We start from the raw sequence: 14,552 nt of genomic DNA, 5'->3' as shown, positions 1-14,552 counted from the left end.
TGTCCAGTAGCCAGTGACCGATCTGCCTCACCCGGGAAGAGTGCAATGATAATACCAACATGGGCCAGTGAAGTGACGTCCTCCACAACTAGACTGGAGAACAAAAGGACAGCAACTTGTCTGTTCCACTTCCCCGCTTCCTCAATAAAATCTTAAAAATAAAAATAAAAATAAATAAAAGTATTAGACCAGGGGAAATAAAATAAATTCTCTATAATTCAATGTTATAATTGCCTGTTATTTGTTTATATATCTTGCCTGACTCTAAATTCTAAAAGTATAGAAACCATGTCTATATTTATCACCATTATATTTCTCAATCAATAAGTAGTAGGTTTTTAATAGATATGTGTTGAATGAGATTTTCTATTTTGACCTTGTTTGTATATAGCACAAATACAATTGATATTTGTAATGACAATCTTAAAATACTGCAAGGTTCCAAAGTTCCATAAAGAAATGATTACATTATTTTCAGTAGATATTATAGTTAGGAGCATTTTATTTTATCTTGCTTCTTAGAAAATTAGCAATCTATGTAAAGGTTATATATCCAGAATACTTTGTTAATAATACTGTCTTCTTGACCATATAGCTGGGAAATAACATTTTCTATAGAGTTTTCTTTCATGTCTATGTAACACATTATCAATAGTAAAATCATGTTGAATTTATTTTTCATCAGATCAGTAATACCAATATATTTTCTTTTTGCTGCTTATCATGAAATGAAAGCTGCTTTCTGTCTGTCTTCACAGGAAAGATTTAGGAACACTGGTCTGCCCTGAATCGGATTGTGAAAGTCCAAGGAAATATCTCTTTAAGGATCTGGATGGGAGAGCCCTGGGTCTACCTCCACCAGTTTCTGTATTTCCTAAAACTGATGCAGAATGGACTGGATCCTTCTTCAACACAGGTTGGTTATATCGGAATTTGATGCCTCCATTAGAAAGAGTATGCATGTGAAGGGGCTGTTTTGGCCGTGTTGTCCAGTGGGAACAAAACATCCTGGAGAGGCACTGAGTTCTAGAGTTGGAATCTGTGTTAATAATCACTGCTCAGCTCACCTGTATCACAGGGATGTTGAGTGATGAACAGATGTCATGATCCCTGTAGTGACCTCCATGAGAGAGCCTGTGTCTATGTCAAAGGGACCGGTTCCTGCTACCCAGCTCTAAGCACAGGTGAGGAGAAAATACTCTCACTAACTTGGTCACCTGAGCCTGAGCAGCATCCACAGTGCTCACTGTTTCACAGCGTCAGCCATGGAACAAGCTCATCTGGCTTCTGAATCTCTTTCTCTTCCATCAGGACTTACAGTTTTGCCTTCCTTTGCTCCATCTTCTAATTGTCCTTAGGGAAGGAGGCAAAGGCTATGATCAAAATTCTTTCTTCTCCTTCCTTATATAGTGAAAGCCCACTTAGTATCAATTTTTATAATGGGACCCCTGGGGAGATCATTGTCCTTTTACTTCCACAAACAATGAGACTCTTGAGTTTTTCTTTGCGATCAGGTAGAACCTGCTCTTGGTAAATCTAAAGAATTTTCACAGCTTTCTTCCTACTTCCATGACTGTTTCTTTAGGCTTCTCTTTTAGTCTTTCTTTCCCGTTTTAAGTTCTGAATGTATGAATGTCCCAGGAGTATGTCTTCAGATCTGTTTTCTTCTATCCCTAATCTTCCAAGTCCAAGCTTGAAATACCATTTAATGCTGATGATTTCCAATTTATATCTTCAGCCCAGACTTGACCCTGAACTTTGATCTGGTACAGTAAAACCTTGGATTGCGAGTAACTTGGTTTGAGAGTGTTCTGCAAGATGAACAAACATTTCTAATACATTTCAACTTGGTAAACGGGAGATGGCTTGCAATACGAGTAGTTTGTTTCTGGAATGAATTATGCTCGCAAACCAAGGTATTACTGTATATCCAACTGACTCCCTTGGGAAGTATAATTGACATCTCAGATTCAACATGTTCCAAATGGAATCTTGATCTCTGTCTCCATCCATTACCTGCTTCTTACCAGCTGTCTCCACCTCAGTAATCGGTATCATCATTCATGAGGTTATTGAAGTAAAAAATAATAATTTATTCCTTTTCCTAACTCAAGTCCTCCCACTTCTAACCATCATAACCTCCCACCTGACAAGGGAATAGCCTTCTAACTGGTCTTCTTTCTTCCACTCCTGTGCTCCATAGTCTATTTCTCAATGATTGCCAGAATGATCTTTTCAACTTTTCAATGACTTTCTGTCCTCCACAGAATGAAATCCAACTGTAAGCCTCCAAAGTCTTGTAGTATCTGGTTCCTACTTACCTATCTCACTTCATCTTCTGTAATACCCATTTTACTTACTCATCATTGGCATATTTTTTCTTTACTATGATAAACTTATTCCTACTTCAGAGCCTTTGCATTGGCTATTTCTTCTGCCAGAAAAATCCTGTCCTCACTTCTTTGCAGAGCTAGCGCCTTTGTTTAAATGATAACTCCCTAGAGAAGCCATCCCTGATCACCCTATCGAAAATAAATGTTCCTCCATTATTCTCTAGCCCTGCTGTGCCTGATTATTTTTTGTCAGAGTTGCATTACTTGAAACTGTATTATAAATGTACTTGTTTACTTGTTGATTGACTGTTTGCCATTTTAGAGTGCAGACTTGATAAGGGAAAGAATTTTGTCCTATTTACTGTTATATATTTGGGGGATGCTCAAGAAATATTAGTTGATGAACTGATCAAATGAATGACTTATTGATAACTGAGATTATTAATGCCATTTGCCCCAAATCATTCAAGAATATACAGAAGTTCAGGCCTTTAGGTCATTGGTTTGAGGATATATCTGTAATAAGGAATATGGAATCCTGGAACCAAGAAATCTCCAGGTATCTTTCTACTTGTTTCTACCTTCTTCCATTTAAACTACTACTACATTATAGCATTTGTCATTTAGAGAAGTTTCACATAAGTCTTTTAAGTACCATACAATTTCATGCTTCAATACTTTTTCGTATTTCTCTCTAAGTTTTTCATAGGTTGAAGGCATATCTTTGCAATAGAGTGACAAGCTGTGGGGATTAAAGTGTAGGTTTTAAAAAGTCAGTGCTGAGGTGCATGGAACATGCTGAGTAAATATTCATTTTGATATGTTGGTTATATCTGTGGAATATAACCATCAAATACATTTTTGCACCAAAGAATGAAATTCAGGAAAAAGTATATATTGAGAAAATATATCCAGAGTAGCAAATGAAAAAAAAAAAGAGATAGTCAACTAGTCTCCCATTTACTACTAGATCTATTCAAATAGCTTTCTGTAGTAAGTTATTCTATCAGTTTTAAGAATCATCCCACTGTTATAGGTGTTTATGCTACCGAGAAAACATCCTTAAATTTTAATTGTGAATAATTGTGAGGTTTTTCTCAACTTGTGGTTTTTGGTGAGGATCACATTTATGTAGAATTAGTGACAAGGGATACATGTCCCAGGGTGTTTAGTGAAAAGTCACATTTCACAAATGAATAAAAACTGAAGATAGTATCTTAATTTGGATTTTCTTTGATACAAGGCTTAGAATCCAAGTAGTTTATGTGAGAGAGTGGGGAGGTGAACTCAGCAAAGTAGAGAAGTGGGGATGTGAGACAGAGACAGGACTGAAGCCAGTAAAGGTTGTGATATCAAACTGGTAGACAGCTGGAGCTCAAATCTGGTGGGGAACTCCAGGAGACCATGGGAACATGACCCAACATTATCACAGCTAAGCCGTGAGGAAGCTAAGGCACTTACACTTCAAACCCCGTTCTATCTCTGGCTGAGGGATGGTACTGGAGACATTAACTCTTCAGCCCTTTGGCTCTCCCAGAACAAAGGCCAATTGTCCTCTTTCCTATGACCAGGAAAAACCTTTCTCAGATGGGAGCTATCAGTTTTTATAGTAGCAGTCTTTGGTTTGTCAAGGTGAGTGCCAAAAACCATGAGTGTGGCACTGAAAACGTCTGTTACAAATAAGAGCTCTAAAATAACCTCTCAAATTCTCTATGTGTGAATAATAATGTCCTTTCGATGAACTCTTAGGTGGCTGTTTACCATGTGGTGTAAATACACTATTTACAAACATGCCCTTGCGGTGCGGTGTATTTTATTTTCATCACTCTCTGTCATGGTTATGAAGCATAACTCCATGGTAAAACCCTGTTTCATCATGTATTATATTATTATATACCATTTAGTACCAGTGTGTCAACAATAATGAGCATGTGGCCGAATGTATATAAGGAGGTATATGTGACTGACTGCCTTAAATTCCTGATGTTTTAAAGCTTTATAACATTTTAAATGAAATTGCTATAGGTGCCAACTGCAAGGATCCCTGCAGTAGAATCTGCTGTTTACTGCACTAAAAATATAATCTGTGTCCTCTTGCAGTGAAAGAGACAGCACATACTAAACGGTGCCTTCTGGGTGCTGGCAGAATTGTAGTGTTTTCCTGTGACTTCCAAAATATGAATAGATCCCTCCTTCCCTAATTCAAATCCATTTTTATTTTTTAAACCATTCTCTTCTGTGCTACTATCCAATTCCTGTTCACATCTGGTGGATGAGAAAAGGACAAATTTAATCTTGAGAGAATGAAAGTCTATTTTGTAGTTTTCCTCTTCAAGACAAGAATCCATGGTCTTCTATAAAACAGCGAGAGCAGTACAGCAAAAATGAAAATGGAGACCACTGGAACCAACTCTCACATTTATTCCCACTGGCATTGAGTTTAACACACCCTTACATCCTTTCTTGATTTCATTAACAAACCCTTTGGAGTCCATTGCCTTTGAGGTTTATTTTTAATTTGAAAAAAACAAAATACAGTTTATTTGCACATATAAGTTCATGTGCAAAACTACCCACTCAGACAGATATCCACAGGTCTCGGCATATTGTCATATACTCAGCATTAGGAGCAAAAATTATCCATGTGGATCAGCTATGGGGAATACTGTGCCAGTGGGTTTTTTATCTGTGTAATGCAGGGTGTGTAGCCAGGGGAAAAGTAAGCTGTTAATTTTGTTTTGTACTTATCTGTAAGTTTGCATTGCAGCCAACTTTGAAATATGCATGGCAATAGAGTGCAGGCAGTTAATCCCAAGCAGGGGATCTTCTAAGAATCATTTGCATTTTATTTCAGAAAGGATTTACTTTGATTATGGAGGCATCTGATAATCTGAAAATCCAAATCATTTTGAAAAACAGTCTTGAAATTAATACCCAATTTAGGTAGGACTAGATAGATATCAAAGCTTTCTACTTGCTTCTTACTCATTCTGTTTCTACAAATGGATGGCATCACTAGTTCATACATTTGGAACATTGGTGGTGTTGAGAGAGGACTGAAAAAAATCAGAGCTTTAGTTTCAATGACATTTTACAATTTCCCAGACATAATGAAGACAATAGAAGGGAGACGAAATGCAAGATAGCATTCCTTGAGCACCTTTAGCATGGTAGGTGCTGAAGTTGGCATTTTCCTTCATTTAGCGAATGCATTTTGACCACCTACAATCTACCGGTGACTTTCTAAGGATTGGAACTATAGTGGTGAACAGGATAACATTCCTGCTTTCATCAAGATTCTGTTTCAGTGGAAATATATATGTCATATATATGTACATATACCTATATATGAACAAATAAATAAAAATATTCCATTAGTGATGAGAGTTATAAAGAAAAGAAAATAGGGTTTTGGGTGAGACAGGTAGTTTGAAGTGTGTGTGTGTGTGTGTGTGTGTGTGTGTGTGTGTGTGTGTGTGTGTGTGTGTGTGTGTGTGTAAGGAAGTGGTTATTTGAAATAGAGTTACATTTCCAGTGAGACCTGAATTAGGAGCAAGGAATCACTGCTCTGAGCAGAGAGAGGTGGCCTCCCATGGAGAAAGACCAGTCAGAGCAGGGGCTCTGAGACAAGGATGGCCTCAAGGCTTCTGAAGAGCCCAGTGTGACTGGTGTGTAGTGAATGAGAAGAGGGATAATTGGAGCTAGTCGGCATCCGGCTCCTAATATAGGCCAGTGTAATTTAATAAGATGGTGTCGGAGGGTTTTAAGAACGGAGATGATAGGATATTATTCGCTCCCTGAAAAGATCATACAAGCTGCTGTGGAGTGAATGGATAAAGGTGGGAGAGGGACTGGGAGCAGGCAGTACAGTTAGGAAGTGGACAATAATGGGGGCCTAAGACGAACCACCGTGCAAGTGGTCCACTGACTTGTGCTAGCTCACAAACGCTTGCACCCGTCCACAGTGAGATAATTACATAAATTTATCATTTAGGAACATAGCAATCTGACAGAGTAATTTTATGTCTGATGAATCTGACAGAACTTGGGCTTTTATTTGTATGTCTAATTTGTCTGATGAGTTGTACGGTATTTCTGAAAGTATTGGTCTTCAAAAGACTGGAAATTTTAAAACAAACAAAACAAAACAAAACACCCTTGTTCTTCTGCCAAATTTTCTTCTGTTTAGGAGATACATGTGATGTGCTAGGACAGTGGCTCCAAAGCTGGCTTACCATCTGAATCACCTAGGACATTAAATATTCATTTGTATGTTGAGGGTATTTTGAGTCAACAGGTGTGTGTGAGGCCCAAGTCTTTGTCCTTTGTGTTTAAACACACACAGAATAAAAACCAAACCAAAACAAAAAACCTCCCCAAGTGATTCTGCAATACTAAGTTTTGAGAATCACTACCATAGAGTTATGTGTTCCATTTGAAGTAAATAGGATGTTAAGAAGACAATTACTATTTTTAATTTAAAAAGTGGGCAGTTTCGATTTCTCATGAAAAATCAAGAATATCTCTCTGTGCCAAATACCAACAGACATAAACATACATGCTTATATACACACTGGATATATTTCCAAAAGGAAAAGAAACAATAAAATGATACAGGAGTATTTACATTCTAAATAAAGTCTTTGAAACACTAGACTATATCAAACCATTTTTTAAAATTATAGATTCTTTTTCCAAGTATTGAAGTGAGTTGAATAACCTCAAAATGTCACTTTCATGATGCATCACTGGATAAAAATGGACACAATGCTAAGTTTATTTTTCAAAATCTACGTTGAGTCATTATATTAAAAAACCTAAACTCATGATAAGCTTTTCCCACACTTTCCTTGACATTATTCCCAGCAAAGTGCTATGGTTTGACCAGGATTTCTGACCCAATTCACCTTCAGGGCAGGTGAGAGTTTCTCATTCTTTACCACGAGAGGGTAAGAAACATTTTTCAAATTGTGTTACTTCTTGGATGCCTCTTGAGAAAGAAAGTTATAAACCATTGTGGAGGGCTTAAAAGTGACTGGCCTCAAATCAAAAATAAAAGATTGGGTGGATATAAAAGAAAATAAAGCTGGCATTTGACTGTCAGCTCATAGGGTGATGAAGTGGTTTCTAACTGAATAATATGAAAGCTCAGGTAATGTGGAGGGGTGGGTTCAGCTGCCTAACAGCCTGAGTGGCTTACGTTTCCTCAACTCTTTGTTGCTAGGTCTTGAAATGTGTCTTTTCTTTAAGCTTTCTAGGCTTCTCTTTCTTCCCATTTGTCCTGGGAATGACAGCAAGATGGTATTATAAAATGAGAGAAGGGAGAGGGAGGGAGAAAATGAGAGGACAGAATGGAGAGGGGAAACGGTTGTTAGAAAATTTGTCTGCCAATATCTGTGCTTGCAGAGGTCTTTTTCTTCTAGCTAGAGGGGGAAATACCATTCTCTTTTCCCAAGCAATTATAGGCCCCAAAGATTGAAACTTGGTATATAGCTCTTTAATCTTAGCAGATATTTATGGTTAAACATTAGACTTTTAGGATTCCAGATGTCAGGGTATTAAAATATAAAGGCACAGTGGAGTCTCAGAAAATATTAGAATCTTTGGGATATGTGGCTGCAGGGATTTTTAATCCCAAGCAAAGGAAGATAAAGCTTCCGATGATACTTTGTAAGACTCAAAGAGCACCTTTCCTTCACCTTATTCTCTCACTCCCCATGACTTGCCTGGTCTCCGGGCAGTGAGTGGCATAACAATATTTAACTGCATTTTGAAATAGTTTCTACTGTAAATTGGAATGATTTTTCATGTGTAATTTTTAAAGGATGATGTGAAAAGGCATGTGATCCATGGGAATCATTTCCTTTTCCTTTCTTCAATGTAGGCATTTTATCCTTGAGATTGTCTTGCTCCTCAAATCTTCCATTAACAACTAATACTTGTAGAGTATCTTCCATGTTTCTGACTCTGTGCTAAGACCTTCAGAGGAATTATCTCATTTAGATAGATAGAGGATCTATCTTATGAGATAGATAATTCCCTCCATTTGTAGATGTGAAAACTGATGTAGGGACATTAGGTAACTTGTTCAAGTCATACAACTAATTAATTGAAGATCCAGGACTGAACCCATGATTTGCACACTAGGCTATACTGTACGTGATACTCTCCAGCTAGGTTTTCTTCCTTCATTCTATACGTTCTCCAGCGTTAGCTCTCTTGCATCTATCAGCTTTTAGCACACAGACAGCTCTGTCTACACAGAACAAAGCAAACCAAGACTGCAATTATTCCAGCAATTATCCCTCCCCACTAGGAATAACAGTTACAATTTATCTAGCATATTCCATGTGCCAGGCATTATGGTAAGTGGTTTATGGACATTCCCAGGTATCTTTACAACAACCTTAACATGACATGTAGGGATTTTTACCCCCTTTCAGCATTTAAAGAAATAGAGATTTAGAAAAGTTAACTAATTTTTCATGGTCTCACAGCTAGAATGTGCAGAATGAAGATTTGAATCTATATTTGTCTGACTTCAAAGTCTGGGCTCTTAACCACTTCTAGATAATTATCCTGTGGCCTGAATCATCTGGTGGGGTGCTATACAGAGATATATTTAACTGGATAATTCACATATTGCCATTTTACTTGATAGCAAATAGACTTTTTAGTTTAAAAAAATAGCTGTCGATCATTGTAACATTTTTGGAAGACAATGTAATAACAACCACAAAAAGCCAAATATATATATATATATATATATATATATATATATATATATACCCATTCTTCATGTACAAACTAATCTTTGTTACATCAAAGAAAAGAATTTTGCCAGTGTTAACCACTAGAGGTTGTGTGATGACAATACAGTAGCATGAATTTTGGTCATGAAACCAAAAACTTATTATGGTAATTTTTCTGTAGCTTCCCTTTTCCCTCAGTGACTTTATATGGGGTTTTGTTTGTTTGTTTTTGTTTTCCATCATAGAGAAATGTTTATCAAGTGACCAGTAAGAGCAAAGCACTATGTACTATTTGAGTATCCTAGAAGGGACATCAAGGTAGGTAAGAAACCATTCCTGCCCTCATTCATAGACGCAAGAGGGCCAGGATACACAAGGGAGAAAAGTAGTTGGTATAAAATTGACGCAAAGTGTATTGGAGAGATCACATATAGTTGGGGATATGGACAAAGGCTCTCTGAAGGAAATGGAATTTGCCATGAGCCTACACCATTGGATAAAGCTTTAAAAGGCATAGATGAAAGAGGAAAGTAAAGGAGTTGTGTTTAGAGCATCAGACAGAGGGCTGCCCTTTGCGCTGCAGTGAGCAGCTCCCCTGTGGAGTGCTTCCTGGCTTCCACATGCAGTTGGGTCTCTGCCTATTTATGGCCTTGCTTTACCCATCACTCATTTCTGTTAGAGCATGTCTCATGTTCTGCTGCCATCACTTTACAAGCTTGCCTTCTCATCAGACTGTGAGTCCCTTGAAGGCAACATCTTTGAATTTTAATACAACCCCTGGAACATAATATAGGCTTAGTACATATTGGCTAAATGAGGGAATAAATGGCTAAATGAATGAATGAATGAATGAAAAAGTAAAAAATTCAAATTTAATTTACCAGTCAACAGTTTCACAGAGTCAATTTTATAGTTTTACTTAATGTATAGTACTTTTAGCATTTTTAAAGAATGTCCCCCGTTCACTAATCTCAGGAGATGGTGACAAATCTGATTCATGGCCAAATAAATTTTGAAAACTCTGACTGTTGCCATTTTAGAGCTTCAACATGTGCATTAAAATATTAAAGGTTCTGATAAGTCCTGCAATTAAATTTAAAAATACTGTTTAAATTTATATTGTATAATATTTCTCAAACATTTTAACTAGAGAATATTTGTTTACACTACACATTAGTGTCCCTTGGAATTAGTGTATTTCAGAATGCATTTTGAGAAATATTGCCTCATATTAATCCATTAGTTTGCAGGAAAACATGCCAGTTGGAAAGAAATAAGATTATAGCATCTTTAATTTGGATGGTTCCTTGAAGGTCAATCTGTTCCACTTCCCATTCAATGCATAGATGACCTCTACCTTTACTTTCCCCAGGAAGTGAGCATTCACTCCCTTACAAGGCTGCCTAATATATTTTGAATAATTTTACTTGTTAGGATCTTCTTTCTGTTATTTCTACCCAGTGATCTACTTTTCCTTCTGATGTGACAGATTATAAATCTAATTATTTCCATATCACAGCCTTTTACATATTCAATGATAGTAAAACAGTGATCTTATAATAACCCAATATGCCACTTTTAAGCATGGAAACCCTAAATTCCTTCTGTTAGTCAACATATGACAGATTATTTTTTAAGTCTTCACTTTCTAGACTGGCTTCTTTTGAGGTTCTTCAATTTGTCAATAACTTTTCCAAAATGTAGAAACCAGACTGTTACCTATCCAGAATAGCATTATTCAATAGAAAAAAATAATGCAAGATGCAAATATAATTTAAATTTTCTAGTGGACAGGTTAAAAGTCAAAAGACGTATACTAGTTTAATTCAATATATTCAAAACATTGTCATTTTAAGATTAATCAGTATAAAATTATTGAGATATTTTACATTTCTTTTTTCATGTTATGTCTTTGAAATTTTGTTTGTATTTTATAGTTACAGCATATCAATTCAGAAACTACATTTCATCAAAAATATTTGATCTAGATTTCAAATATTTATCTAGATTTCATAAACTTTAAAATGGAAAAAGTAGATTCACATATGCAAGTTTCCATATATACCTAAACATTTCCAATTAACTAATCAGCTTTGCACTTTATAATTAATTAAAATTATATACAGTTTATAATTTAGTTCCTAGTTGCACTAGTCATATGTCAAAGGCTAATTAGCTACATGTAGCTATAATTACAATATGGGTATCTTTCTTCCCTTGTTTTGAGTGACAAATATTAAAGAGAATTGACCTTTTAAGCTATGTGGTAAACTCTATTCACCCCTATTAAATTCCACTTTTATAAGTCATTTTATAGGTCACCAGAAGCATTTTGGGTTTCTAGGATTAGAAAGTGGCCCCAGAACTAGAAACCATTGTAGACACCACCTAATTGGTTCTGGGCATATAACTCAGTGAAAGAAAAAAGCTTGCCTAGCCCTGGATTATCTGCCACTAGCTGGAGATGCTGTGTAAATACCCAGTCCTCCAATCAAAGCATCAAGGTTTTCTGAGGCTGGAGTTTACTACTCAAGTTAATGACCCTTTATTGAGAAGTCGATTCATGTTTCTGTGCTTTGTTGTATGAGAAGCAGTAATATCACTATTCTACAAGAGGGTCTACTTTTGAACACCTGTAACTAAATGAAATAACTTTTTGCCACGATAGCATATTGGCTCTCTCCTTTCTCTTTTTTATTTCCTATTTTCTTTTTCTCTCTTTTTTTCATTTTCCCCTGTATTATTTCTAGGACTTCACTGAATAATAAGCTGTGTTTCTGTTTCTTCAAATTTTAATAAGGGCAGAATCCTGCATTGCTGCTTTCATTTTTTTTGGTGCAATAGTATTGAAAGATTTAGCAAGCAGAGGCTCACACTTCAGCTTATTGTATACCTAAGACAGATGGATGTTGTCTGTCTGATGAGTTCAGGATTTTTTGTTTTTTGTTTTGTTTTGTTTTGGGGTGTGTGTGTGTGTGTGTGTGTGTGTGTGTGTGTGTGTGTGTGTATGTGTGTGCATATGTGCATTTTAGTGGAAGGGAATACTTGAGCAGCCCCACCAATAAATAAAATGTTTGTGCCTTACCAATAAGTGCTAAACGAGTTAGTGACTGAGACCATCTCTTTTCAATTTTGTGGATCTAAAAGATTTTTTTATCTAGTTTTCAGTTTTTTCTCCAATATTTGCATACTCACTGGATGGAAAAACTAATGCTATTTTTTTACAGTTTAAGTGAAATCATTAAAAATATCCTAGAAATAGATACATGGATGGAACAAAAGGCCAGAAATAGATCCAAATGTATTAGAGAACTTAGTTTATAATAAAAATGACATTTTTTAATCATGAGAAAATAGAAATCATTCAATTAATGATGTTGAAGCATTTGACTAACCACTTAGGGAAATATTTAGGAATTCATTCATATCTTTCTCTTTTTAAAAATAAATTTCATATACATTAAAGATGAGAAAAAGAATCCTTAGAATTACTAGACAATATTGGTAAGGTCATATGCTCTTAGAGTTTTGGAGATTTTCCTCAGCATGAATAAAAATCTAGGAAACATGTAAAGATTTGAAAACTTTGACTGTAAGAATTAAAAATGTCTTCAAAGAATATTAAAAACTAAACAAAAAAAAAACTAGGAAAACCCTTGCAACTCATATCTAAAAGCTCTAATTTTCTCAATGCACAAAAAAATTCATATTAATATTTAAGAACAAAAAGCAGCAAACAAATTGAAAAAATAGTCAAAGGGTTCTAAAATGCATTTCACACACAATAAATATAAATGCCAATAAATAAACACAAATTCCAATTTCTCTCATAATCAAAGCACAAATTAGAGCTCTTACACTGAGTCAAGCTGCCTAGATTGTGTTCTCTTACTAGATGTGTAACTCTAAGCAGGTTTATTACCCTCTCTAAGCCTCAGTTTTCTCATTTAGGAAGGGAAGATAATAATATTATATATACTTATGTGATTATTGTAAAGGCGATAAGCTCAAGAAAAGTGTCCACCATTACTAGTAAGACAGTGATGACCACTGCTAGTATAGTTATTATTGATAATATTGTTTTACCAATATATTGGCAATGACTAAAATGTATAATAATCTCAGTGTTGGTAGAAAGTGTGGGGAAACAGTTCTCAAACTTGTTCTCAAATATCACTTGATGTAGCTTCTTGGCACTTGGCAACCTTCAAAAGGCCTACATCTCTGACTCATCAATTCTCCCTTTAAGATATTGTCCTAAAGATTTTTGTTGAATGAATAAATGAAACAATAAAACATACACAATGCAAAAGAAAAAACTGTTATCCCTCTACTTTCCTGATCTTCAGTACCACTGCTCAGAGGGAAAAACTGGGAAGTTACCATTTATTAAAATCTTGTATATGTATTACTTATTAGTAAGAATAATGATACAAAAACTCACTTATATAACCAATGGGAATCCTGAAAAATCAGTTGATTATTATGTAAAGCAGGTCAAGAAAAGGGAGACAGAAGAAAAAAAATTCTCCTCGACCTAGAAGCCAATCTTTCTACTACAGAATTAGGGAATCCCTGTAGGACCCAATTCCAATTTGCTTAGCTCCTTCATAGGAGAAATATTTTTAAAAACCGGAGATAGGTTCCTGAAAGTGATTGCCATGGGGTAAGGGAGCTGAAGGTGATTTTTTATGTGGCTATGGGTAATACCCTCTTCCCTTTTGGATGATATTGATAAGATGCAACTTTCCTTGAGCATCTCGCCCATGTGGAAACCAGCCTATCTCCACATCTAGGTGATATTCTGTCTTTCTGCTTAAACACCTTAGAGGCAAAGCAGCAGATCCTAGAGCTATAAAAGACCCAAAGCATATAAAATACTTAGCCTCACCCTTGGCTCTGGATAAGCATTGAGTACATACTAGTAATCTCTGTGCTATTGCTACCACTGCCACTATTTATCATGGTTCTGGTTGGTGTGATGAGTTGAACATTTGAGCATCATATGTTAGCTGGTTCTTGCACTAGTTTTCTGTTGCTGCCATAGTAAACGATCACAAATTTCATGGCGTCAAATAGCACCCATGTATTATCGCACAGTTCTGCAGGTCAGAAGTCTGGTACACTTGACTGGTTTCTCTGCTTTGACTCTCCCAAGGTCAAAATTAAGGTGTAGGCAAGATTGCATTCCTTTCTGGAGTCTCCACGGAGGCATCCGCTCCCTATATCACTCAGGTTTTTTGCTCAAATTCAGTTTCATGTGGTTGTGGGACTGAGGTCCCCATTTCCTCGCTTGTTGCAGGCTAAGGGTCATGCTCAGCTTCGAGGGCTGCCCACATTCCATCACTGACGGCCTCCTTCATCTTCAGAGCCAGCAGTGGTGGATCATATCCCTTTCAGGCTTTGAACCTCTCCTGACTTCTACTGCATCTCTCTGATTCCAGGCAGAGAAGTTCTTCACTTTGAA

At 36.2% G+C, this 14,552-nt stretch overlaps 1 protein-coding gene across 3 annotated transcripts in view; it reads left to right on the top strand.

Annotated features, from left to right (window-relative positions):
• PKHD1 (PKHD1 ciliary IPT domain containing fibrocystin/polyductin) overlaps positions 1-14,552 on the top strand; it is a 460,535-nt gene that overhangs the window by 340,900 nt on the left and 105,083 nt on the right. For all 3 annotated transcript variants that reach the window (XM_019658751.1, XM_019658750.1, XM_019658752.1), the window contains one exon: positions 759-916. In XM_019658751.1, the coding sequence (XP_019514296.1) occupies positions 759-916 (158 nt within the window). The remainder of the gene's footprint in view (positions 1-758; positions 917-14,552) is intronic.

The sequence above is a fragment of the Hipposideros armiger genome, unplaced genomic scaffold (genome assembly GCF_001890085.2).
Source record: "Hipposideros armiger isolate ML-2016 unplaced genomic scaffold, ASM189008v1 scaffold_288, whole genome shotgun sequence".
Classification (NCBI taxonomy): domain Eukaryota; kingdom Metazoa; phylum Chordata; class Mammalia; order Chiroptera; family Hipposideridae; genus Hipposideros; species Hipposideros armiger.
Note: the sequence above shows the minus strand (reverse complement) of the source record. Positions and strands in the feature narration are given on the sequence as shown.